At 42.4% G+C, this 27,566-nt stretch overlaps 1 protein-coding gene across 1 annotated transcript in view; it reads left to right on the top strand.

Moving 5' to 3' along the window:
- SLC35E1 (solute carrier family 35 member E1) overlaps window positions 1-23,952 on the top strand; it is a 30,341-nt gene extending 6,389 nt beyond the window's left edge. Inside the window, exons 2-6 of the mRNA XM_069217592.1 lie at window positions 11,234-11,304; window positions 14,454-14,591; window positions 15,895-16,020; window positions 18,581-18,826; window positions 19,345-23,952. Of these exons, the coding sequence (XP_069073693.1) occupies window positions 11,234-11,304; window positions 14,454-14,591; window positions 15,895-16,020; window positions 18,581-18,826; window positions 19,345-19,563 (800 nt within the window). The 3' untranslated portion in view covers window positions 19,564-23,952. The remainder of the gene's footprint in view (window positions 1-11,233; window positions 11,305-14,453; window positions 14,592-15,894; window positions 16,021-18,580; window positions 18,827-19,344) is intronic.
- Window positions 23,953-27,566: the final 3,614 nt, after the last annotated feature.

The following is a 27,566-nucleotide window of genomic DNA, read 5'->3' as shown; positions in this document are numbered from 1 at the left end:
ATTATTTACTATTTGGCGGTTTACTGGTCCATAGGAGCTTATTCCATATTTTTTCTTAATACATCTTTTTTGATTTCCAGCATTCTTTAGGATATAGTAGCTTCAGATTTCGAAGTATGGATTTTTCTCTTTTTTTTTTCTTTTTTTTTTTTCCCTTTCTTTGCATCCGCTACGAATCCTACTTCTCTTGTTTCTTTTTATTAATTCTCGCAGCCCCCTGGTGTACCAGCATTCTCTTCCTGTGCCTTCCATGTCATTGTTTCTTTGATTTTCTTGTATGGAGGAGTTTTGACTGGGAATTTTGTCTAAGTCGTGAATATGTGAGTGCCCAGCATGAGCAGAGTTTGGCTGCCTAATGTTTAGTTTCTGACAAAAAACGGAAGATTTTGCGATATTCAGGTTTGCTTTTTGTTTCTTCCCTTGCACGTTATAAATGTAGTCTTAATATGTCATACAGTGCTCTCTGAGAAGCCAACCTAGTGAAGACTACTCTGACTCACTGCAATTATATTTTATCAGAGGAAATGGGGAGGGGTGCTCCTTTGAGGACCGCTAGGCACAACTAGAGCTTGAACGGTCCGGCTTGCAGTCTTCTTGGGTTTTGGGAAACAGCACATAAGGATGCAGGATAGTTTGGGTTGGATTCTAATCCGTCAATCAGGCATCTCATTGCCTGCATATCATGGTGTAGTGGCTTGTCAAGTTTGAAGATAAGAGATTTTTCTGAGGTGATATTCTTTTGATGTGAGGACCACATATCTGTTGATTTTACCCTGTAGAGGAAGGTGTGGTGGGCGGTGTCCTGTAACTGGTCTGGGTAGAAGGCATTCTGCCTTATGTGGCTTCAGTTTTAGTATTATGTTTGCATACAGCTCCGAATTTCCCTAAGGGAGGGGGGGGGGTAATAGTTCCAGGTCTGTTGCAGCAACCAATTGCTGATAAATAGGCGAGTATCTTTCAAATGTTTTAGAGAAGCAGTGTCATGTTTTAGCATGTCACTTAGTGGTTTCCATGCAGAGATTGAAGAGCGGAGGAGGGGTGAGTTTGGCACCATAAGATATTCTGTAAGAGACTTTCACAGGAGAAGAGATTGTATTTCCTGTTTTGGGCATTTTTGTTCTGTCAAAAAGATGGAACCTAAATCAGTGGTTCCCAACCTGTGGTCCAGGGACCCCTCTGGGTCAGCGAAGTCTCCTCAGGGGGCCCGCGACTGCTTAGAAAATTAAATAATATCAACAGATTAGGTCCCCAGATTCCAATTAAGATTCATTGGGGGTCCCCATGCTCCACTAATGAGAAAGTGGAGGTCCACATAAGTCAAAAGGTTGGAACCTCTGACCTAGATCATTTAGGCTTTAATAAGCAAGGCTGTTGGCTATCTACAAATGTTGGCTGTCAAGTGGCTATTTTGTTTTGCAGATGTAAAATTAGATTTTAATTTTAGTGGCATTTTTCCACCAAGTAACCGAATATTCTGTGCAGCGCAATTTCCGCGTTCTGTGGACTTGTTTAGACGTGGTGTAAATGGTCAGGCAGGAATTAGTGCATTTAATCCAATATGTGTCTGAGTTGCAAAACCTACTCAATTCAGCTTTGGTCTATTTAAACTTTGTGAACAAAACATTAAAAACAAGTATTAGTTAAGTCAATAGGTCTAGCCATTTGGTGGCATCACCAGATCTTTTTTTACATTGATAATGATTTTTGTTAATACTCCTGTGGGTTATTAAAACAACCTGGGTGCTGTCATGTGATATTAGCAAAGAAGGTTGCATTGCTTAGGACTTGTACATGGCTCCCCGCACAAGCACACTTGGGTGTCGTGCTGCAGAAGCAGGATTTATTTCATATTTTGTTTCCACCTTTTTTTAAAATGTATTGTTCCAAGATGGTGGGGAACAGCGCATTTTACAAAGAAACAAAAAAAAACTAAAACTGTGCAAAGAGCAGTTGGGGAGCCGGAGGAGAGAGCAACGCCGAGGAGTGAAGGGATTTGATGAAGAACCAGCACCCATGGTGAGATAAACACATGCACTTCCGAGAATAGCTGAGGGGAAAATAAAAATGCATTATGAGTAGTGGAAGAACAAACCTCATCCAATCAAAAGGATGGTAAAGCGAGCAACACAAAATGATTATGGAAAGCCATCCTAAGGCCCGCCGTACGCTTTGGTGCGGTCAACACAGAGTAGGACCTTAGTCAACATGTAGGCGTGACCTGAAAGCCAGTCAGAAATGTGAATCTGCATTGTAGTCCCCCGGCAGCCCCAGTTTTTGCTACTGGTGACGACCTAGGAAATTTTGCTTGCCATGTTTCCATTTCTGTGGGTCAAATTTTAATTTCGGTGTGCAAAATATTGAGTCAATTCTCTAGACAGAGCTATTAAAGCAAAATCTGCCACTTTCCAAATTTCACAAAGGTCTGGAGGTTTATTATAACTTTTAATGGCAGTGCGTAACCAGCATGTTTCTTTCAGTGTCAATAATCTCTTGCCATTCAAGCAACTTTATTGTCTTGCTGTTTGACCTTCTTCGAAAGAGAACCGTAGTAGTACCCGTTGTCTGGTTCAATCTCACAGAGACCTGGTAGTATAAATGGAGAGCATGGTGATAGTGTTTAACGCAAGTTCTTTGGTAAAACGCCAAAAAGATCACGGCAGGGAGTGCAGCTGAACTTTGGTCATTGCTGCTTGTTTACTTTTCTTGTGTGTTTCATACCATACTAATCGTATTTGCACACTTATTTTTCCAATGAGAACAAATTTATCAGGATGCCAGGCTATTTGCTTTCTTCTATTCTGCATTGACGCCTCTGGTCATAGCTTATGTTTACGCTATGCATATATCAAAATTAGTGCTGCCATTTCTTTGTGGTAAGTCTACGTAGAACACTGTTGTGGGGCTGTAGCATGCAGAAACGCTTTGGATCAAAATATGTCAAGTTCTCTATTTTCGGTATAAACGTTATCTTACAACACGTGTTCAGAGGAACACAACAAAACTCCTGAAATTCGGTCAGAAAGTTAATATTTCACGTGAGGTTTACAGGCACTTACATTTCTCACAGCCAAACCACTATAAATGATGTTTCTACATCTGTCACTGCCTTGTGTTTCTGCGATCATACCCCAGAGGAAACAGTTCAGTGGACTAAAACCATACCTGCATCAAGGGATGTTGAGGGTGCACAGTTGGCCTTCCCAAACCGCCTGCTTGAATATTCTGAAGTCCTCATGTAGATTTCTGATGCAAATATGTCTTTATTGGATCCCCTGGTGAAGTCTACAATTCTTTAAATATTTTCCGACACCTAACAAAATAGTTTTGTCACACATGTATGTGCATTGGTTCCATCATAATTCTTCCTTTTAACAAAGTAAAGGTTTACACACCCAAGAAATATGAAACATGTTATCGTTGTCATGCTTTGGTCCAATCTAAGGTTTCCACACCCAGGTAAAGACCTCACAAGTATATCAGCTGGACACACTGGGGTTTGGCCTTCTGGTGAGAAGGTAAACATTACTGTTAAAAGCAAACAGTCTTGAAGGGAATAAGTGCTTCACCTCTGTATGTTTTGGTTCAGGATCCGTCTTCTCCTGTTGCACAATAGAAGAATAAGTTGTGGGTTTCACATGCGAGATAGAGTAGTGGGGCAAACACGGAAAGGAGCTGCAATGACCCGGGATTGGTCATACAGAGTGCTTTGGTGCTTTGCTGGTGTGTACATCCACAGTGTAGGTCGTATTGACGACAGATTATTCAGGGTCTGTTCAGGATTATTTTGTGCTCCTGTCTGCCTAATCCAGCCTGCTTTTCTTCTGTACTGTAACTTCATGTTCTAATTCTGTATTTTCTTGAGCACGATTGCCATTTCTGTTCTGCATATTCTAGATCAAGACCTGATCAACGCCTGGATTAACTATAGGAATCTGTTTTAGTGAGATTTCCCAAACCCATCATTGCTTGCCTAAATGCATTGCTACATGCGGTCACCTGAGTGGGAGCACGTTAACATTTTGACCACATTACCCCCTTTCAGAAAAGGATTACTTGGATTCATCCAAGGCTGTCTTAAACTGTCAAAAAGCAGGTGCTCACTCGATGTGCTTCCACTCTGGCTCAAAGATCCGTTGTTCCAGAGTGTTCTCAAGTAGAGAGCTATTATGGCTGGATGTTTTAAGTGTCTCTAGTGTCAAAATCTTCATTTGGGCTTTTTCACATGTTCCTGTTTTCACTTGGATTTCTCTTCTCTTGTCCGGGGACTATTGTCGGGTTTTCTCTACATAACTCCTACACTTACACTTCTGTGCCTCTTCCACTGGGTTCTTCCTAATACTTTACGCATATTTTTCATTGTTTTATTAAATAATCTATTTTCTGTCTTTGATATATTTCTCTTTTCTAGATGTCAAATGCTCAAGTGTGCGTCAGTACTTAGTTCACAGCGAAAGAATATCAGACTTGGCCCCTTGACTTGCGTCTCCTCATGAAAATACATATCCCTAGTGCCTTATGTATACATTTCACAGCTTGACTTGATAGTCTGGTGCATTTACTACCTTAGCTTGTATCTGTTCTAAATTTACAAACCTGTTCTCCAGGCATACTCTACTCTCACAACTGATGCATGCTTTTGTTGCCTTGGCGGCAATGTTTTTTGCATCAAGGTTTTGGCAGCTGACCCTTTGCCGTGGGCTGCCTTATCTCTTGACTTATGTTGACGAGTCTTCCATTATGTCTAAAGCTCTCTTTTGCTTCTTTTCCACTTAAATCTCTTTTGGGGTTTCAATATTAGAAATGGACACCAAATGTTGCCTTACTATTGAAGAATGTACACAGGAGTTGGTCATGGGAGAACAGATTTGTTTGAGCCAAATCTATATAGCTAATTAAGGCTTGTATAGCTATTGCTACTCAGAACTGTCAAAATTATTCTCCTTCTTTTGATTACCTGTCCCCAAAGGTTCTCTGATTAAATATAGGACTCCATAGTCCAGTGTCTGCGGACTTTGTCAAAGAATAACACAAATTGTCGAGGGGATGACCAGCCAGCCCGAAGACTAAAGCTTTGCATAGGGACTTTTGACTGCAGGCGATAATTGAGATTTGTACAACAAATGTAGGAAGATGAGAAAATCATCAATTCCAATAAGGAAAAACATTTGTAGTACAGTCCTGTATCCACAGAATCATTGGCCCTTTAATTAGGAAAGAAACAAACCGTTTGTTTTTTATCAGCTTAAAATAGTGAAAGAATTCACCCTGGTTTTTTGCCCTAAAATGTGTATTGAAGGATCATGGTTGTTATGGGTAATGTCCTACAGGGAGTGCAGAATTATTAGGCAAGTTGTATTTTTGAGGATTAATTTTATTATTGAACAACAACCATGTTCTCAATGAACCCAAAAAACTCATTAATATCAAAGCTGAATATTTTTGGAAGTAGTTTTTAGTTTGTTTTTAGTTTTAGCTATGTTAGGGGGATATCTGTGTGTGCAGGTGACTATTACTGTGCATAATTATTAGGCAACTTAACAAAAAAATATATATACCCATTTCAATTATTTATTATTACCAGTGAAACCAATATAACATCTCAACATTCACAAATATACATTTCTGACATTCAAAAACAAAACAAAAACAAATCAGTGACCAATATAGCCACCTTTCTTTGCAAGGACACTCAAAAGCCTGCCATCCATGGATTCTGTCAGTGTTTTGATCTGTTCACCATCAACATTGCGTGCAGCAGCAACCACAGCCTCCCAGACACTGTTCAGAGAGGTGTACTGTTTTCCCTCCTTGTAAATCTCACATTTGATGATGGACCACAGGTTCTCAATGGGGTTCAGATCAGGTGAACAAGGAGGCCATGTCATTAGATTTCCTTCTTTTATACCCTTTCTTGCCAGCCACGCTGTGGAGTACTTGGACGCGTGTGATGGAGCATTGTCCTGCATGAGAATCATGTTTTTCTTGAAGGATGCAGACTTCTTCCTGTACCACTGCTTGAAGAAGGTGTCTTCCAGGAACTGGCAGTAGGACTGGGAGTTGAGCTTGACTCCATCCTCAACCCGAAAAGGCCCCACAAGCTCATCTTTGATGATACCAGCCCAAACCAGTACTCCACCTCCACCTTGCTGGCGTCTGAGTTGGACTGGAGCTCTCTGCCCTTTACCAATCCAGCCACGGGCCCATCCATCTGGCCCATCAAGACTCACTCTCATTTCATCAGTCCATAAAACCTTAGAAAAATCAGTCTTGAGATATTTCTTGGCCCAGTCTTGACGTTTCAGCTTGTGTGTCTTGTTCAGTGGTGGTCGTCTTTCAGCCTTTCTTACCTTGGCCATGTCTCTGAGTATTGCACACCTTGTGCTTTTGGGCACTCCAGTGATGTTGCAGCTCTGAAATAAGGCCAAACTGGTGGCAAGTGGCATCGTGGCAGCTGCACGCTTGACTTTTCTCAGTTCATGGGCAGTTATTTTGCGCCTTGGTTTTTCCACACGCTTCTTGCGACCCTGTTGACTATTTTGAATGAAACGCTTGATTGTTCGATGATCACGCTTCAGAAGCTTTGCAATTTTAAGAGTGCTGCATCCCTCTGCAAGATATCTCACTATTTTTGACTTTTCTGAGCCTGTCAAGTCCTTCTTTTGACCCATTTTGCCAAAGGAAAGGAAGTTGCCTAATAATTATGCACACCTGATATAGGGTGTTGATGTCATTAGACCACACCCCTTCTCATTACAGAGATGCACATCCCCTAATATGCTTAATTGGTAGTAGGCTTTCGAGCCTATACAGCTTGGAGTAAGACAACATGCATAAAGAGGATGATGTGGTCAAAATACTCATTTGCCTAATAATTCTGCACTCCCTGTAAACCAGAAAATCGCAGGATTATGCCAGTTATGCTGAGTTGTTACTATATCCCCGCCATGCCCTTCACATTACATCACACATCACAGATGGCATTGATGACGTCACTTAAACGTCTCAGCTTTTTTGCATCACCTGGCATTTTGGGTTATGTGAATAGATTGCAGCTCTTCTCTGCAAACTGTGTGCGTGTGGCCTTGTTATTGACTAGGATTTGTGCTCCTCCCTCCAGCCCAAGAGCCTTCTGTGAGCTCGTTTCTGTGCACAGCTTGCTCTTGATATACACCCAGAAGCAGGTGACTCACGCCTGACTTCATGCACACACTGTTTGCAGGTCTTGGCTTTTAGCCATCACAGTAATATGGAGAGAAGAGTCATCAGTGTGACTTCAGTGATGCTGCTGGTAATGTAAAAGGTGATGTGGTTTTATCTAGTCAGTGAAGTCCTGGTTTTCGTTTGTCGTGTCATTTGTGATATTGAGGGAGATCATAATCAATTAGTAATAGGTAATCATAGTCCAGTGATTTTATTTATTTATTTATTTTGATTATTTGAAATCACAGACAAAGCACCCCTTTTGGGCGGATTTAAAAAAAAACGTATTTGTGTTCGTGAAGAATAGCAATTCTAGCCCGTTATCTTTTTAAATTTTTTTGAAATGCCCTGCACCATGTCCCACTGTCCCCGGAGCCTTTTGGACATTAACCTTTGGCAGTACCCAGCCACTTCCTGTGCCCCTACAGCCTAGACCTGAGAAAATCAAAAGTGATGGGTGAGACGCTTGAATTATTCTCAGCCACGGCTATTGACTCGAGACATCCCTGTCCATTCTGTTTTTGGCCTACCATACCTCAAACAGGAACCAAAGCGCAGGCGTATGCAAATCAGCCTTGGCCCTGCCACTATAGGAATAGTTTGGCCCATACTACAAGGACACACTAACACAATCAACACCAGACCTGTTTCTGCCTAGACGGGCGTTGATCGTGACATATAGCTTCAGTGCTGTGGCACAGTGAGCATGAGACCCACATACCGAGGCCTCAGAGCACAGGATGCAGATGTGCCACAGTGCATCTTTCAAAAGGTTCTCTGGGCGCAGACCAGGATATTGTACCCTATGATGAATACACTGCCCGCAGGGCAACTGTGAACTTCTGCTGCATCGGGTCCAGCACATTGACTTACATACTGTAATAAGGAGTGGCTGCTTCCAAGCCGCTCTGTTTCACAGTACAGGTGGCAACCTGTCTGCACTTTAGAGAAGGCACAGAGAGCCCTGTGCTGGCAGGTGCAGTGAGTGGCAGCACAGGTCTGCAGAGGGCTGTCTCGGTGTTTGTGGGACCTCCTTTCACCCCTTGAGAGGACTGCCCCAGGAGGGGTGCAGTGTAAATGCACCACCTTTTTGTGGTGCACAGTCAGTGCGTTTCCCTTTGCACCCACGTCTGTGGTAGTGCATGAACACAGATGCATAGTGATTCGCTAATTTGCACGAGGCCATGCCACCATGCAAATGATGCAATGCCTTCTCAAGATAGTACTGGTGCTACAAGTGCACCCGAATTGTCAGTAATGCAGAAAGGGCCGCCCGAGGGTCTGTGACCCCTTCTGTAACACCAAAGTGCTGTTGGAGCAGACAAGGTGGGCCCATCCCCGGCACACAAAACTTTCAGAAACTCTGGGTGTGCTATAGACTGTGGCCAGCACTTAGATTGGTACATCTGTCCGCATATCGGGAAGAACCCAAACTTCATGCCGAGTGTAGCTTGCTCCCTGTTTGGTAATTTCAGTAGGAATTGGGTCTTTTTGTTTTCCTCTCAAACATTTCACCCTGTCGAAGATTAAATATCAGGCTCATCTGCACCCATTTTGCTTTTGGAATGTTTTATGCCGATTCGACGTACAAGGGTGAAGTTACAATGCTCCATAAGGCTCTTTCTGGAGTTGCACGTAATTGCCTTTGTCGAGCCGGGGACTGGATAGAGTAAGATTTGCGAACCCTGAGTGTGCAACAAGGCATGCGGCATCTACCCAGTAAGAGGAGTTGTGCAGCCGAATGTTGAGACCATCACTCAATGGGTTTGTGCTCCAAGAAGTGATATTTACGGCTGAGACTGCTTCTTGAAGCTAAACGTGTGCACAGTGAGAGAGACTCAGCTGAATTAGTAAGGCAGGTTCCTTTTGTCAACTCTGTCTGTAGTACTGCCTCCCCGACCCCTCTTGATTGTGATGTTATTCCCCCACCCCCATCTGGGGCACATAGGGTACTTTTCTTGGCTTACTTTCCCTTCGACTGAGCTCCTATTACAGGGAGTGCAGAATTATTAGGCAAGTTGTATTTTTGAGGATTAATTTTATTATTGAACAACAACCATGTTCTCAATGAACCCAAAAAACTCATTAATATCAAAGCTGAATATTTTTGGAAGTAGTTTTTAGTTTGTTTTTAGTTTTAGCTATGTTAGGGGGATATCTGTGTGTGCAGGTGACTATTACTGTGCATAATTATTCGGCAACTTAACAAAAAAAATATATATACCCATTTCAATTATTTATTATTACCAGTGAAACCAATATAACATCTCAACATTCACAAATATACATTTCTGACATTCAAAAACAAAACAAAAACAAATCAGTGACCAATATAGCCACCTTTCTTTGCAAGGACACTCAAAAGCCTGCCATCCATGGATTCTGTCAGTGTTTTGATCTGTTCACCATCAACATTGCATGCAGCAGCAACCACAGCCTCCCAGACACTGTTCAGAGAGGTGTACTGTTTTCCCTCCTTGTAAATCTCACATTTGATGATGGACCACAGGTTCTCAATGGGGTTCAGATCAGGTGAACAAGGAGGCCATGTCATTAGATTTCCTTCTTTTATACCCTTTCTTGCCAGCCACGCTGTGGAGTACTTGGACGCGTGTGATGGAGCATTGTCCTGCATGAAAATCATGTTTTTCTTGAAGGATGCAGACTTCTTCCTGTACCACTGCTTGAAGAAGGTGTCTTCCAGGAACTGGCAGTAGGACTGGGAGTTGAGCTTGACTCCATCCTCAACCCGAAAAGGCCCCACAAGCTCATCTTTGATGATACCAGCCCAAACCAGTACTCCACCTCCACCTTGCTGGCGTCTGAGTCAGACTGGAGCTCTCTGCCCTTTACCAATCCAGCCACGGGCCCATCCATCTGGCCCATCAAGACTCACTCTCATTTCATCAGTCCATAAAACCTTAGAAAAATCAGTCTTGAGATATTTATTGGCCCAGTCTTGACGTTTCAGCTTGTGTCTTGTTCAGTGGTGGTCGTCTTTCAGCCTTTCTTACCTTGGCCATGTCTCTGAGTATTGCACACCTTGTGCTTTTGGGCACTCCAGTGATGTTGCAGCTCTGAAATATGGCCAAACTGGTGGCAAGTGGCATTGTGGCAGCTGCACGCTTGACTTTTCTCAGTTCATGGGCAGTTAATTTGCGCCTTGGTTTTTCCACACGCTTCTTGCGACCCTGTTGACTATTTTGAATGAAACGCTTGATTGTTCGATGATCATGCTTCAGAAGCTTTGCAATTTTAAGAGTGCTGCATCCCTCTGCAAGATATCTCACTATTTTTGACTTTTCTGAGCCTGTCAAGTCCTTCTTTTGACCCATTTTGCCAAAGGAAAGGAAGTTGCCTAATAATTATGCACACCTGATATAGGGTGTTGATGTCATTAGACCACACCCCTTCTCATTACAGAGATGCACATCACCTAATATGCTTAATTGGTAGTAGGCTTTCGAGCCTATACATCTTGGAGTAAGACAACATGCATAAAGAGGATGATGTGGTCAAAATACTCATTTGCCTAATAATTCTGCACTCCCTGTACTGACTCTTCTCTGGCTCTGTGTTTTACCTTCTGATGCATGCTGCTGTTTAAGCCCTCCTCCATTTCCGTACAACTGCCCTCCATAACTTTGTTAAAGTACTTTACAGTGCCCCATCATGGTGAGGGTGGGGCGGGATCTGGATACATTTTACACACCACCCTACTATGTTTTCACTTGTAACATTCTAGGTTTAATTGTAGTTTATTAGTTTTTTTTTTTTTCTTCTTCGTTTTCACATTATTCCACTCTAGCTTTACTTCTTACCACATGCCCCACCCACTGTGTTGTCTCATGCTAGTAGAATATAATTTAATGAACAGCACAATGGGGCAATGCTCTGCCCTCTGTGCTTCAGGGTTAGTGTGACAACTCGGGGTCTTTCTTGGTTATACAATGGTTGATTTGGTGAAATATTAGGCATCACGTAGAGGAAGTAGTCAACAAAGGACTATACTCTGCCCTTTTTCTCTTTTCAGTAAAAGCAACCATGCCGATATGGGTAGTACTGCTGTCTAGAATTATAATGAAGGAAAAACAGACGACAAAGGTAAGGCCGTTCATGCCGGGACTTGGCCAGAGCTTTGCCTTGCTTCTATATGTGATTCCAAATGTATGTGCTTGTTAATTAATTCCCTCTTACATTTTTTTTATTGTACCTGCCCTGTTTAAATCAAGTGTGAATAAGTGCACACATAGGCACCCTGGCATTGTTTTCACATCACTCTTGCACTGTACTCTGGAGAAATGGGGTGCTGGTTCAGTGAGGGACTTGTGAGTGGAAGGAATACATACTCACGTTTCTTGGCACACACCATTTTAAATACTTGTCTGTCTCATGTGTTATGTTCACAGTGCAGCATGCCAAAATACATTAAAGTTCCTATTTCTAGTTATCGTTCCATGATTTGAAGAGGAGAGGACACATCATTGTTTTGCGGACCTATGATTTGAGGACAGCATGCACAATTGTTTTTATTTTTAAAAAAGGCTTATGAGTCGTGCTAAGGTCGGCTCACGGCAGTCAGGTTTTTACCTATGGTTTATAAGGTCCACTGTGCTATGTGCCCCAACTGGATTACCAAGGGCTTCTGTTTAGCACCTGATTCTTAGTCACAGAGGCAGAGCAATCCAAGGCTCATCTGAGGACCTGGTGTGGGCTAGTCACTCCGAAGAAGGCAAAACACTGAAATATCACCCAGATAACCCCTCAGCGAGGGCGTTACTATATGAAAGCCCTATATGAAAAATACTTTAACACACACATCCTGTAGTGCCATGCAAACAATAAAGATATACAAAGAAAACTAGGAACTCTCTAACTTCTCCCATGTCCAAGATCTGACCAAAATGTTGTTGTACTGTCTAACCCCTATAGTTATCTCAATACTGGAGCCTGCGAATGGTGTTCATTAATGATTGTTTTATTGCCCTGAGGGCTGTGGTTTAGGGAGATGGTCCTGAAACTCAACAGTGAAGAGTACACATGCATTCTCATCATTCCCCTTTATATCGCTCTTTAGTCAACAGCTCTAGTTACATCACTCCAAGGCATCGGGTATCGTTTGTCCCTCCTAACGGACTACATACTGCTGTTCAATGTGTATGTTACGAGATTTGAATATACTTCTTTCGAAACCTCCCTGAACGCACTGAATTACCTGCAGACCCACATCCTACACGGGACTGAGTGCCTACCATAAGTGACGATCAAAGGGTCACTCATAGAGGTTTTGGGCCCACATTTGTTGCCTGGTGACGTGGTGGGGTCACTAATCACACAAGTCTTTTCCCCACAGGGCTGTCGCTGTGTCTGTGGCTGTGGTTAGGTGTCTGTTCAAAGAATCCATGTAGATCGCTCATGGTATTTAAAAGGCTCTTAAATTTTTAACTGCAGTTTTTTCTCAGTGACCGGGGACCTCAGGTGCAGGGTCATGAACTCAACAGTCAAAACAACATGGAAGACGAGATGGGGGTTCAGAAGCAGATATTGTGATGTTTAACAGATTCACGTGCAGACAACCTAAGTTGTATCTTCGCAGCTTTGCCAAGTGGCCCTTTCCTGGGGTAAGAGAATGGAACACAGGTGGTCCTTGGACTTTCTGGAGGTAACTAAGGGCTAACACACAGGTTTCCCTATAGTGCTGGTTGAATTCGGAACAGAGGCGGCTCACCAACCACAATGTAGAGGACAGCTTTCCATGACCACCCACCCCATTTCTCCCCCTTCAGGGTGGTGCAGACACAAGCTGGCTTTTTCTCCTGTTCAACAGATGGGCAAGATCTTGTTCTTGAGTGTTAAAAATAAAAAATAAAACTCACCAACCTGTCCAGAAATCTTCACAGGCAACTGAGCTAACTCCTTCTGCAGGCAGTCCAGCATCCACGCTCTAGGAAGGTATGATTCTCCCTCCTGCTAGGGCGGTTTTAGCAACACTTACAGCAAGATACTTGTCTCATACTTGGTCGTGGGGGAAAAGTCAAGAAGGCTATGTGCCTAGAGCTCATTGCTCATAAAATTCAGTGTGTGCACAGCTCCATCTTTGGTCATAAGGAATTGTGGAAAAAAGTGCTTGCCAGCATTTATCCTAAAACCTGACAAATCAGCTCTCTTGCATAGTTCTAATTCTGTGTGGCACTTCCAGTCAAATCATTCATAGCCACCACATGACCAGCTCAAGCCAGGCGTGGGAATAGGATGAACCCTTTTTGGACTGCTTCCAATGGACTCTGGAGCAAATATTTGTTGGGCCCAGATAAGCTTTATCTTTATAAATGCAGTTTAGATAGAAATAGTGGTAGCAGCTGGCAGTGATCTTACAGAACACTGATTGATTTGAGCTCCCAGATCACCTGCTGTAAACTCACACAAATCCCTCAACTAGTTCGGGTTGTCTCACATGTAGAATCCAAAGTGGGGGACACAGTCCTCATACCCAGCCTAAGATAGACACAGAGTATATGTCCACCATCCTGCCTTTATTAATATGTTGTCAATGAAAGACACGGTAAAGGGATCTTGTCAAAACCTTTGATATGTGGGTGTGTCGGTAGGCTTCATACAGTCACCACCGCCTGCGGTACCAAACCAGATTTAAAAAACAAATGCTGTCTTCCTTAAAGAGTGGGTACATTTTGGGTGTTCCTCTCTGTGGGAGACTCTCTGTGAGCTGGCATGAGCCTCTGGTTCACAGGGGCAAATTGATGATCCACCTACACTAGAATGTGCTCTCCTAATCCGTAGAGGGGCCTTTACATTTCAAAAGGGCTTGGAAAGCTTGGGCTTCTTTTAAAAGAGCGGAGGATTGGGCCCTAAATTGTGGTGCTAGCCAGATCAAGGTATGAAAAGTATAGATCAGTGGTTCCCCAACTGTGGTCCGGGGACCCAGAGGGGTCCGCGAAGCCTCCTCAGGGGGTCCACGACTGCATAGAAAATTAAATATTATCATCAGATTAGGTCCTCAGCTTTCAGTACTGACTCAGTGGGGAGTCCCCGGATTCCAAAAATGATTCAGTGGGGGTCCCTGGGCTCCAATCAAAAGGTTGGGAACCACTGGTATAGATAGATGATAGTACTCACACAAACAATAACCTCAAAAATCGGTTTGATTGGCACTGGGGAATAAAGTCAACATTAAGATAGACAAATGATATTACTTTCTAAGTGCTTTCTTTCAACTGATATCTGTTTTTTCCTAGGTTTATTTGTCTCTTATCCCTATAATCAGCGGTGTCCTGCTCGCCACAGTCACAGAGCTCTCGTTCGACATGTCAGGCCTCATCAGTGCTCTGGCTGCCACACTCTGCTTTTCGCTTCAAAACATCTACTCCAAGAAGGTGAGCATTAATGAAATTGTTTATTCCATTTGCTGTAGTAGACAACCCGGATAACAGAAGACAATTGGTCACTTCGTTTAATGGCAATGTGGAGTTGTTCGCATTGCCGTCAATCGCATTAAATGGTGATCCTGTCTTCTGTTGAAGATGGTTAAGTGTATCTGTTGGCCATGCCCTATGACCCATTTTAAAAATAATGTCCGTGTAATGTGTTGGTTTTCTTATTGAGAAAGTGCTCTAAATGCGTTTTGATGCTGTCGATGTGAATCCTTGTTAGGAATTGGATTAACTGGCAGAAACGTGCAGTATGGCTCATTTCACTTTTTTTTTATTACTTTTATTCATTTATAACGCTCTGATATAGCAACTACTTAGAAAGTAGATTGATTAAACTTTAACAAAACGTGAGATGTTTTCTGACCCAATGATTTGCTGCATCTTAGATATCTTTTTATGGTTAGGCTAATCGCACTTCAAGAGTGGGAAAACGACTTTCTATTTAAATCACTTACTTGTTGTGTGCCTTGACTTTGCTGTTTTCAGGCACTGGGCGACAATGTGAACTGAGGCACTATGTAGTAAATTCCTAAATATAAATTAAACACTTTCATGGGTCGTAAGTGCTTTCTACAAAATCACTTTATTTAATTTTAAGGGAAAATAAAGTTTTTGTTTTTGTTACATTATATTTAAAATAGAACTCTGTTTGAAGTGCTTGGCCTGTCTATTTCCTTCATAGGTTTGGGATCAAAGTGACATTCTTATGTAAAGGGAGAGGTAACAATGGATGTTGGCAAATCATGAATTAGTCTTCTGCCACCCTACGGGTTTCATTTGACGTTCATAATTTAAACAAAATTACAAGCCTGTGGGATTCAACCGGGTTCAGTGATAGATCTGCATTGGGACTCTTCTGTGCATTAGTTTCCCCAACATCAGCACTGCTTCCCCTACCTTCGTCCCCCTTCCTCAGTGTAGGCAACCTTGCATCCAGAAGCTTCTTCAGTGCACATCCAAGGGCTTTGATACATATCTTTATTCATACTTTTGTTTCATAGATGATTACAATGTGCGGTGGCCATATAGGTTAAATGCTTTTCTTTCATTGACTGTTCCTTAGGTTGCTTGCTCTCTGCATTGATAAACCTTGCTTTATTGTCAGTAGTATCCGAAGTTACAGTATAGAAGCTGAAACTGAAAAGATTATTCTGTTTAGCACAAAAGGCTCCCAGGGATACATCAGGATATATTCAGGCTGAAAGTGTATCAATGTTCTTCCTTTCTGATTTCCTGTTTGGCTCAGGTCTTGAAGGAGACGCGCATTCATCATTTGCGACTGCTGAACCTTCTGGGATTCCATGCCATCTTCTTCATGATCCCCACATGGGTCTTGCTGGACCTACCCTCCTTCCTTGTGGATAGTGACTTGGTAAGTTGGTGCATGCTGAACCATCATGATTTGTGTGTTGGGAGATTGGGTAAGATTCTTGGTGTCGGGGAGAGTTGCTTCATCCAAGCTTTAAGGCCTGGTGAGTCTACTAGCTTCCACTTGTAGCGTTTTCCTAGCTGCACTAGTGCTTCAGGTGTCGCCTATCGCCTGTGCGACACTTTTAGTACAGTGGTTCTTCACCTTTTGACTTCTGTGGGCCCCTAATGAATCGCTAATGTCAAGCCATCCATATCTGTACCCAAGTAAGATTATGCCTCTTGCAGTTTGTGAAGTAAATCTCATGACGTTTGGTACAAATGTCGGACTGGGCTGTAAACTTGAAAAGCTGAATTATTTTGCAGCCTCTTGTTAATAGAAGCTTGAGTTGAGGGATATTGCAGTTCCATTCCTGGCCTTTACTCCTGCCTATAGAGTTAGTATTCGAGCCAGGTGCAGACATTGCAGCCGAAAGTAGGCGTGATGCTTATTTTAAATTTAGATGAGCTGGCTCACCCATCGTGCAGGACTGGGTGTGTATTTAGTTGTTGACTGCTATTTCTTAGCAAAATCTCTAGAGGAACACTATTGTCATACTTGAATGATCTGGTGCCGAAGGCAGTTTTAAGTCACTGGTATTCTGTTGTAGACAAGCAAATGTCCTTATGTAAGAATGGTCTCACACTGGCTGAAAGAGGCCTGCTTTTATGAGGCTGGTTCAAGACGAGTGAGTCAAATACCCCTCAATGACCAGCAGCATTTAAGTAGATGAACAAGGTTGTTGGCAAGTGACTGCTCTCTCATCCAGTAAATCATTCTGTAGCTGGAAAGTGTACATATCACTGGAGGTCATTAAATTACAGCTCCACGATCTGTCAGTCTTCAAGGAGCGGGTGGGTTGTTTGATTCTCAGCAATATATTTTATTTCATCACATTAGTCATCATTAAATACTACGGGTTACAGCAGTGGAAATCGAGCTGTGCATTGTAAAACGGAGTACATTAATCTCCTTCGCACAGCTGCTCCCTGTTGACACATCTGTTGCGCGTATATCGTCCTAGTGACTATGACTGAGGCAGTGCGTTCAGGAGCACAGGGCTTGATTACTGATTTAGTGGCTAAATAGGCTGTTATCCCAGACACCAGTATCACAAACAATCTCCGCAAGGGGGTATTCGGTCCAGTGGAAGATGAGTCAGTGCTCTGAATCTTTGCTGCCTGTGCTTGTGTTCACTTTGTATCACTATTCATGTGGGTGCCCTTGTACCCTTCCCTTAAATCAGACACAAGAGAAGCCTGAGGTTCTCTCTGCCTTCAAGCAGTCAGTATGGAGGAGCTGCAGCTTTGACAAATTGAAAAATGGCGCAGACACCTAAGGATGGAATTGTAACAATAGTGTCCTCCTACCTGGGTGCTGTGAGTGCAGATTCAACCAGAAAGCTGTCTCGGGGAGCATTGAAAGGGCTTCTAACTGCAGCCTTGTCTGTCAGAGGTTCGCTAGTCATGTCATCACGGATAATCAAAAAGTGTTACATTCTACAGCGTTCGCCGTAGCCCAACACTCAGACCGGTGTCCAATAGCAAGTGCGCTGTGAGGAGTGTCCTAATGTGTACCTCATTTATCTACTGGGGCACCCCAGAGTTAGGATATTGCACCCTCACCCACCTAGGTGGCCTGCTTCATCATCGGGTTCAGCTCCACGCCAGGCGGTGCGGTAATATCTAGCAGACCCCACACCCTCAAGGAGGAAGGCCCTTTTGATTGGGGGTATTTTCTCCTGCAGTGCTTGTGATATTTAGGTGAAAAAATACTGACTTAAATATCGCCCATCCATTCGCTTTATTGGGAAGAAAGTCATGCTAAGTTGAAGACAGAAAACAAAAATGAGGACCCGTAGAATTTGGTGGGCCCTCTCAATAAGTCTGTATGTTTCATCCCCCGGAGTGCGCAAGCGCGTCATGTGGCGTTTCGTAGACATTCTTTACATTCACCAACTGTTAGCGGGGTACACTATAATAAACTCCCCCCTACTTTGTGTATAATCGGCAGTCGTGAAAAAGGCGGTAGTGCGAGACTGTCCACTGTGAGCTCAAGTGGAAAACGCCTGGTGGACCCTACTCAGAAAAGCCTGAAGCCCCCATAGAAGTGCGGTAAAGTTTGGGGTGCCCTTTAATGAATTACTGTGGCCTCAAGGTTGCCGATACTGTTACCTAATCTTACTCCCCGGTCCTGGATTTTTTTACGAGCGGTGATCATATACTAAGTAGGCATAGTTTAATATAGTCTACCCTCTAATTTTAAATTAGAATTGCCATAAATCATGGATTTCTAGAGATTTTTTAAATTTGATGTCTGCTATATAATTTTCTATGTATAAGTGGATGCAACCGAATTGCTTTATGGCTAACGGAGAAATCTTGCATCAGTTAATTTTGTTTTTCACCTAGAGCATGGAATATTTTGTATTGCATTTAAAATTATTACATGTCCTTTGCTTGCCAGACCACGTTTTCTCTTTTTAATCAAGCTTTCATTTTCCTGTTGCTGTTTTGTTCTTCAGAGTGACATGTCCCATGGAACCTGGACATTAATGCTTCTTGTGATCAGCGGAACCTGCAATTTTGCACAAAATCTCATTGCTTTCAGCATTCTGAATTTAGTGAGTCCCCTGAGCTACTCTGTGGCCAACGCCACTAAGAGGATTATGGTGATCTCGGTGTCTCTCCTCATGCTCCGCAACCCTGTCACTGGCACCAATGTTCTGGGAATGATGACGGCCATCCTAGGCGTCTTCTTATATAACAAGGTATGCTATTAGGAGATCGGAGGGAGTTACTTAGTTGTTGACGCTTTTATGTTCTGTTTTTTTATACCCATGTGTGAAAGCCTGCTTTTACCTTCATTTTTCTTTCCACTTGTCGCTTTTTGTTTTTCAATATTATCTGCATATAATTGGTCAGCAGATAATGTCCACTCGTGCCCATCTGACCTGCTAGTTTCTTTCAAGCCTTGCATGTCTCCAGCTTAAATTTACCGTCTCACTTGCATGTTTTCTAATACCGGCTTCGGGTCTTTTTGGATTCTGTGCTTATCTTCTCAGTCCCTCGATCTGAGAGAACTCATTGTTCTCAAGCCTGCTTAAAACTTTAGGTGCAAATAATTTGTTTCTGCCATTATCTGCAATGTGATCTTTTTAACAACACAAACAATCCCCTAAAAATATCACCATAGGAAACGTTAGCATTGTCTCCACTCATTTTGAATAGTGCTGCCTGTGCCCACTGGTAATATATTCATCTACGATTTCTTACAATTTTTTTCCAGGCAAAATATGATGCACACCAGGAAGCTAAAAAGCTGCTCCTACCTGTTGTTTCGGAGGACCATCGTCTGGGCTCCCCGGAGAAGCTTCAGAATGGGATTGCGGCCTTCCCACAGCACGGGGATTACCAGTACGGGCGAACTAACATCCTGACAGATCACTTTCAGTACAGTAGACAAAACCATCCAACCACATACAGCTTAAATAGATACGACATTTAGGCGCAAGCACCTGCTCCGCCAGCCTGTCTCCCGGGGCAGACACAAGCATTGGACGCATCAGTGATGCCCGAAGCACCTCGTTTTATTTTACCTTTGCACGTTGAGGAATTTGATGTGCTCAGACCTGCACATCATTGTCTGCCAAACAGCTCCCCGCAGCCAGAGGAGCAGGAGTGATCAGGGACACCGGTGCCTAGGTGTACACGTTTTATGTTGATGCTGTATATTTGTTGCCAGTATTGGCAGAGTCTGATGTCGCATGCAGATGTTAGGTTTTTAACAGGGTACAATAGGCTGGTCTTGTCTTTTGTCTCAAGTTAATTTCTGCAGGTCATCCACATAATTTTGTCGCATTAGTAATATTTTCAATGCAGGGTGGATCGGGCGTGATGATTCCATTCCTGTAAACTGTAGCAAAGTACTGTAGGCCTGAGACAAACTGGAAATGTTGGCTATCAGTCAGACTGTATCCTTAGGTTTGTAGCCAACACCACCTACCACACTTCACTTACCCCAGCTGGAATCTGGTGGCAGATTCCATTAGCCTGTGTATTCTAGAGGTGCTGAGTCTGCCTGCAGATGCCTCCTGCCTCTAGCGAAGGAAAAATATTGCAGATCACTCTTAAAGAATCCCTTCTCCACAGTCCGCAGTGCTCTCTATCTTTGTGGTGTTCAGTGATGTTACATTTTTTGCTTTTATATAAAGTGGAACAACTCCAACACAAAGTTCATATCAGTTTATTTTGAGGTTTTGTGAGGAAACAGACCAATTCACGCAGGTACATGCACTTAACAAGAATAAGGGTTAGGGTTTGTTTTCTTTTTTTGCTGCTAAGCAACTTTTAAAGTGGTCGTACCGACCCTGGGATTTTTATGGGCAGCTAAGGCCTGAGACTCACCATAGTAAGTGATACCACATGGAAGCCTTCAACTGTACTTTGGAAAGAAAGCGGCGGTCAGCTATCAAAGCTGAGATGCAGGCTTTTCCTTGCTGAAGGCATCTTAATGGAAGAAGCTCTGCTATCCTCTGTATGAAAATGCTAAATTTGTAGAGGAGTCTGATTTTGGAAACCCAAAGTAAGGGGGTTGTGGGATTTAAAAAAACAAGTTTATCTGTCACGAACAGCAGGACTCGTCAATTGATTGGACAATATTGCCCTGTCTGAAACCATCCCCAGATGTAGGACACCAGATTCATGACCTCACAATAGGAGTTGCATGATCCGATTGATGGGTCTCAGTCACAAGTCTGAAGTCACATTGAAGACCTTTATGAAGTATTGGGTGTAGCACATTGCTGTAATCTAGATTAAGGTCATCCATAGTTGTTACAGTAGATTCTTGACCAGACTAGACATCGAGGAAGACCTTCCCTTATTTCACTCAGTTTGTTGTGGGGTCACCCAAGACACCAGCATCTTCTTTGCGTCTCGTAATTTAATCTGGTCTGTGATATAGACCTGTATTTATTGTGGTGCGAAGGGCACAGACTTTTAATTTGTCATGTTTGGTTTCTTCTGCTCATAGTGTGGCTGATATTGAATGCCTCAGATGCCATCCACGGTAGAGGTAGGGGCCTTCCGGGAATTTGCTGTTTGGAAATTCCTGTTTTTTTAAATGTATATCTGGATGAGTCTTTTTAAAGAGACAGTAATAGGGGGAATAAAAGTATTTGTGCCTGCCTCTTTTCAGTTTACTTTTGTAGTTGAGAAACGAGGTATGTTTAGTTAATAAAAACTTATCAACCTAAATAGGATTACATGCATGCATGAACATGTAAAAGAAAAAAATACCCGTAAATCTCTGAGCAAGAAAATGCAAACTTTACTTTTCTTACCTGATTGAGGTTAAGTGTTTCATTCAATCCTGGTTTTACTTTACACTAATACTGCATCATTTTAGATTCATTGGAGATTTGTCATTAAGAAAAAAACGTCGTTTTTTTTTTGGCATAAAGATACTTGCTTGTCTGCATTGTAGTCTTTTAAAAGCATTATATAGACAAACTGAAATAACAGGTTATAAAATGTCAGATTTGCTTTGTTCTTGTAAAGCACTGAGAGTAGATTATCATTGATCATTTTACATGTTACCTGGTCTCCTTTAGAATTCTCTTGTACAGTAAGAGGCTGCCAGTCTGAGCCTCAATAAATATTGCCCTGGACTCCAAAGCCCTTTTTGATGGGGCGTTATTCCCGATTAAGTAGATATTTCTGTTCACACATGTTGAGACACCTAAGTTAGTAGCTTAGTTCTGTGTCCCCTACTACCATCAATTGTAATATACTTTATCGGATTTTGTACAGCAAGTGTGTTTATTAAAGCACAAATAATGTGACATTTGTCCCACACTAAAAATGGTAACTTGTTTCTAGCTTCCTGTTGCTAGGGTACATGTTTAAAGCAGGCCTGCATTTGCTCCACTTTGTGAAGACCCTGCTATAAAAGAATAATTGAACTTCAGGTGGTCACTCACCAGTGTTTGTGCTAGGGAGAAAATATTGTAGGTGAGCAGCCAGAACCAAGATAAAGTTCTTTTTTGGCTCTGATTATCAGGCAGAAGCTTTAGTTTTCTAATAATGTTAGATTTATTGAATGGGCACTTTGGGTGTGGTGCAGTTTTGAAAACAGGAAAAAGATAGTTGTGAAGAAAAGAATCTCCTAAAGCTGGAACATAAAACGGTTATTGGGTACCACAAGGTAACGCTGATCACGGCTGCTGCGTCAGTTTGAATCCCAGTAGGACGGGAAGGTCATGTTATGGAAAGTTGTGCTTGGAAGAGTAGATAGAGAGCTTGTTATCTTTGAAACTTTTCCATTTGTTAGCAGGAATCATTGTCTGTTTCTCTTTTTCATGATGCGCAGAGCCACAATGGAGTAAAATTGCATAGAGGTAAAGCTACACCATACTAAAGAGGTGTCTGGCACCTAGCTTTAGTAACAAGTAGTGGTATGTTATTATAAAAACTCGCCTCAATCAAAAAGTAGATTTTTCCTCCGATCCTCCGTTCCACTTGAGGATTGAAGGATTCTTAATTATTTTGCTACGTTTAATGTTTATGCTTAATGGCATGTCAAATGATGTAAATATGACAGTTCATAGATTCTAAATCTAAGGTAAAACTGAGTTTATTGGAACGCCTGTTAACTTCCCTTGGATCACACTCAAACTGTACACTGTTTAAATGTTAAATACATCCACAGTTGATGCTGTCCAACAGCAAGTTGACTCCCTCTTAAACCAGATTAAAATTCTTCGGTGACTGGAAGATTAGCTTGCAGTCACCGTGATGTACTTCCATATAGTTTTTAGTCCCGGTTTCCCCTTTAGACTTTCTCCGACCGGCCTCAAAGAATGGCTAACGCTTAAAAAAAAAAAAAATGAAGATTGAAGCTTAATATATGCGTGCTTCGTTTTTGTGCAGATTTTCTTTTCTTAGATGAGGCACTCCAGATTTTCAGATGTAAATGAAGAAATTGAATATTTATTGTGAAATAAATCTCCTCGGTGTGGTAGATCAGTTATTCTTTGAAGTGTGGGGGCACTGGACAGTCACATGTGCATTGGTTCCTTATGTTTGATGCAGCATTGCCATTTGTTCAGAGTTGTGCTCCACCGCAGAATGGTAATGAAGCAATGTGTGCTATAATGGCTGCCAGAAATGCACTCGCAAACAACTAAAACTAGATTAAGAATATTTGTGGCGTCTACTTGAACTACTACTTAGAAGCAAAGACAAAGTTGTAACCAAGATGGTTTACCTAGATCACTTGTTTACATTAAAGGCAACCTTTGTGTTGCTGATCCTACAAGCTTTGCACGTTTTCATCACAACATTAAAGTCTGAACTGTACCATCGTTCTAATGCATTGGGTATTCCCTAGGTGACCTATGGCAGGTCTACTTCATCAATCAAGCCAGAGTGTTATAAAGGTGCAGAGATATTTGTGGCCAGCTAGCAGTGTTCAATCTGTTAACTAGAAGAATTAAATTTATAGTTTTTTGGCACATCGCGTAAAATGTCAACTGTTCTTGCTTTAATGTGGCATGCGCCATAGAGTTGCTCCTTTGCGAATGTACTGCACCCCTTTCCTGAACATCCCAGTGTTGTACACTAAAATTAGAGAAGTTACTCAGAACAGAGTTGGGCAGTGTCAAACTGAGGTCACTGCCCAGTGCGTGAATATGTTCTGATTATATGTAGCATCCCTGGTATTTATGTATATACGTGTACATAATGTGTACATAATGTGTACATACCTTTATGAAGTAAATGCTCTAATTTCAGGACACTTGATAAACCTACTGTATATAAATGCCTAGCAAGGAGAATCGTTTATCAACACTATATGTAAATCAGTGACACCAAATAAATTATTAAAATGTGATAGATATGTTAAGAAGACAGGTGTGCTTGTATTCAAAGACGTATGTTCTGATCTATCCAATAAGCAGATGTAATGCGCAGGTTGACAGTTTCCAACTTGAGAGAGTTTGGTGAAAATACTTATTCCAAGCCCAGGTTGCCCTGCATCTGTTTCTGTCGAAATTCGATGTCCATGGTTTTCAGTTTGTTGACCGAGCAAGTTGCGGTTGTTAGTCTGCTGGTAGGGTGTGCAGTTTGTTCAAGTGGTGGTACTTGTGTCCTTTTAATTTAAAAAGTGGGCATGTTCAAGTCTGTTTCCACTGCTTGCTTTACGCTTGGAGAGGTGGTGTCGCGTTAATGGATATTTTCTGCTTGTTTGTGTCATATGTATCTCCAAGAGTATTCCTCAGTGAGGTAGGAAGCCATGCATCCTCCCTTCCCCGGAGATGCAATTGGTGCACATCAGTGTTGAAGCGTGTGAGCAAAGCCTGGGTACAGCCCATTAAAATGCTTAGTAGGTGTTCCTAGGATGCCTCCCTGCACTCTTTCTTGATGGGCGCATTTGGCCTGGTGTGGAATAGTCACTGTTACTCGTTCGACATCCCCACCTCGGTTTTGTGAGCCTTGATGGTATTTGTGGAAATGGAGTGTAGAGATGACCTCCGGGCCAGCTTCAGCCTATCAAGATGGATGTTGCCTCCCACCGCCATCTGTGAACACTTCTTAACATCTATTAAACTTTATTGAAGTCTCTCTTCTTACAGAACTAACTTAATCTTCATGGGACTGATCGGCCAGACCTAGCAATGACCTATCGAGACATGGGCTAGATGTAGTGTAAGTTTCAGATCATGTTTTGAAAAGAAGGTGGCACGTGGTCAGTTAGTTACACATGCTTTTCAGGTTCCAGTGAAGACTCTGGGACATTCTGAGTTTGTGCATGTGCACACATTGGAGTGTGATGTCATCTTTCAGTCAAGCGGTACTTAATTATTGCATTGTTCATAGAAATAGCGTTACTGGCGTTTAATGTAGTTCTCATCAGTGCAGTGGCTGCTGCAGAGTTGATGCAGGCTTGTATAATTGTACTTTTCAAAGCCTCAGATACGATTTTTAGCTCTAGGGTGCTTTGCGTCCTATGAAGGCAGAGCTAAGGCAAAATGAAGCTTTTTCTTGTAGAATTGAGGGCATTATTTGGGGAATGGAAAGAGCAGTGAGTACTGAATGGGGAATTGCAAGTTACCATTGAGGTGAGCTAAAACGGATAACAGCCCACTAAAGCTGCTGCTTATGTACATTCTCTGAGCTCTTGCTTCATATAAACAGAGGGCTGTTTTGAATTTCACCTAGAAAAGATCCTAAATTGTCACACTGCCTTTCATTTGTTGACTTGGGTACAACATCCCTTTATTTTAATCTGAATTTATAGGGCAGAATGGAGCTTAGCGGAGTTCCCTGTTACATGCTATACTGTTTTATTAACTCTATGAAAGCCCATGTTGGAGCCCCTGACAATGTGGTTTAATTGGCCTCTAAAGGGAGGAAGATTTGAGTCATTCTGATTCTACAGCCCAGCAGGGCTGGGTATTACTTTTCATGTCTCCTGAGGGATTCCTCTTTGGCATTTGGGGTATCTTATCCAGAATGCTACCCTAGAAGCCAGTTGCATATCTGCTGTTAGAAAGCGGCGTGTGTTTTGTTGTTGGCACTTGACATAAGAGTGCGAGATTGATAGATGGGTCGGTACTTAATACATTTGTATTTAGCACTAAGGTGTCTGAGCCAAGGAGCAATGTATGTGTGACCTTAGGACCTCTGGAGGGATTTAATATCAAAAATGGCTGCAAGCTTCGGGGAGCGAATCCCTTCAGTGATCGCTCTCGCAGGATGTGCAGCAGTCACGACTTTCCCAACCTCACATGGATTACCTGGTGAGTCAAGTGGAAAGAATAGGATAAAGAGAGATGCACTGCATGCTAGAGCTTTTCACTGAGTCCGAGATGCTGTCAGACAATCAAATTATAGACCTTGAAGGCTGATTAACGAAGAGTATAGGACGCCTGGTTGTGATTTTGTGACTGTTCAGGATTCCTTCCTCGTTCTTTTGTGGCGGACACTACTGTTGACAATCTCTAATTTGATGATAGACTTTTCGTGTAGCAACTGATGCCTTATTCAACATGCTGATCTTTTTCGCCTGCGGGGTTCATGTGGTTAAACTTGTGCAGCGCTAGTCCTCTCCAGGGTATCTCTCCATTCTGATTCCAAATGTGAGAATACTAATAGATTCTCATCTTTCATAGTAATAGAGTGCTTCAGACCACCTGGTGTGTATGCCTCTTGTAGGTGTGAGACCTTTTTTTTTTCCTTTTCTTTTCTTTTTGTAAAGCCTTGCATACAGAAGTGTTGTACAAATTGCAAACATGTTTCTGGAAGTCTTTCCTGGTCATATCTGCGGGGCAGGTGGTACGTGAGCCACAGAAAACACAGCCATTCCACAGTGTCAGGAAGCTTCTCTCCTGGATATTGTTATCTACCTCTTCCTGCCTACTAACGCTATGAAATCCAGAGAGCACGTCCCCTTTGGCAAAGCATTGATTCTGCAACATTACGTTTGTTTGTTGTTGCAGTTTGTGAAGCACAAACCATCCCTAGTCTGCGTCCTGCACTACACAGGGATTCACTAACAGTGTAGCTGACATTGGGGGAGATATGTATGAGTGATAAAACACTTTTACGAGAATGGTTTGTGGAATCATATCAGTGTCTGCGTATTAATTCAGCATCCACAGCGCTTGATAAAAAAGAATCATAAATCTAAGTAACCTCTGTGCATCAGGAAGACCATAGCACTTAACAGACTGATTGGGTAATCTTTAAAACAACCCTAGCCAGTGCACACTTGACTAGATCAGGTTGGACCCACACGCCTCTGCTTTATCACAGAAGACTGCAAACAATGCTGCTGCTTTTGTCTGTGTCCCGTGGAAAGCTATCTGTTAGCAGACGTAGCCTTCCAAGACCCAGCCTTTCTTTACAATCCATTGCCCCAGTGCAGCTCCCATTTAAGGGCTGGCTTCAGATCTTCTGTGTTTTTTTTTTGCAAGATTGATTTGACCTTATATCACACATTCCAGCAGGAAGCATCCATAATCCGGGACTTTTAAAATAGCCTGTTAATCTCAATGAACTTCCTGAATTATGAATTTAGGACTGTGCACATTTTAAATTTCTCATTGTAGGCTCCTTTTATGCTTCAGCCAAACACAAATTTGGAATGCTCATTCTGGACTGCCCGCAACCCTCTGCCTCCTGCTGCCTTCCCATCCCATTTGCTCGATAGTTCAGTCTCTTCCCTGTGGGCTACCTTTACACGAAAAGAGAGTTCTTGGAGTGTATCAACCCCATACAATCTCACTTGTACATGAAACTATACCACAACGTGTATGGGTAATACTTGGAGCGGGCTCCTCTGGCCCTTTTCACAGGTAAGTAGGTCACGGACTTGGTGATCAAATTGTAGGCATGGAAAGTGGTAGTGACGGTCGAGTGTTCAGAGAAGGGTGGGGGAGTTCCCTTTATGGATTAGGTGGTCTCACACACATTATAGTGTCATGCTTAATCATTTGACCACCT

Source organism: Pleurodeles waltl, chromosome 12 (assembly GCF_031143425.1).
Source record: "Pleurodeles waltl isolate 20211129_DDA chromosome 12, aPleWal1.hap1.20221129, whole genome shotgun sequence".
Taxonomy (NCBI): domain Eukaryota; kingdom Metazoa; phylum Chordata; class Amphibia; order Caudata; family Salamandridae; genus Pleurodeles; species Pleurodeles waltl.
This window is presented reverse-complemented; position numbering and strand designations above follow the sequence as displayed.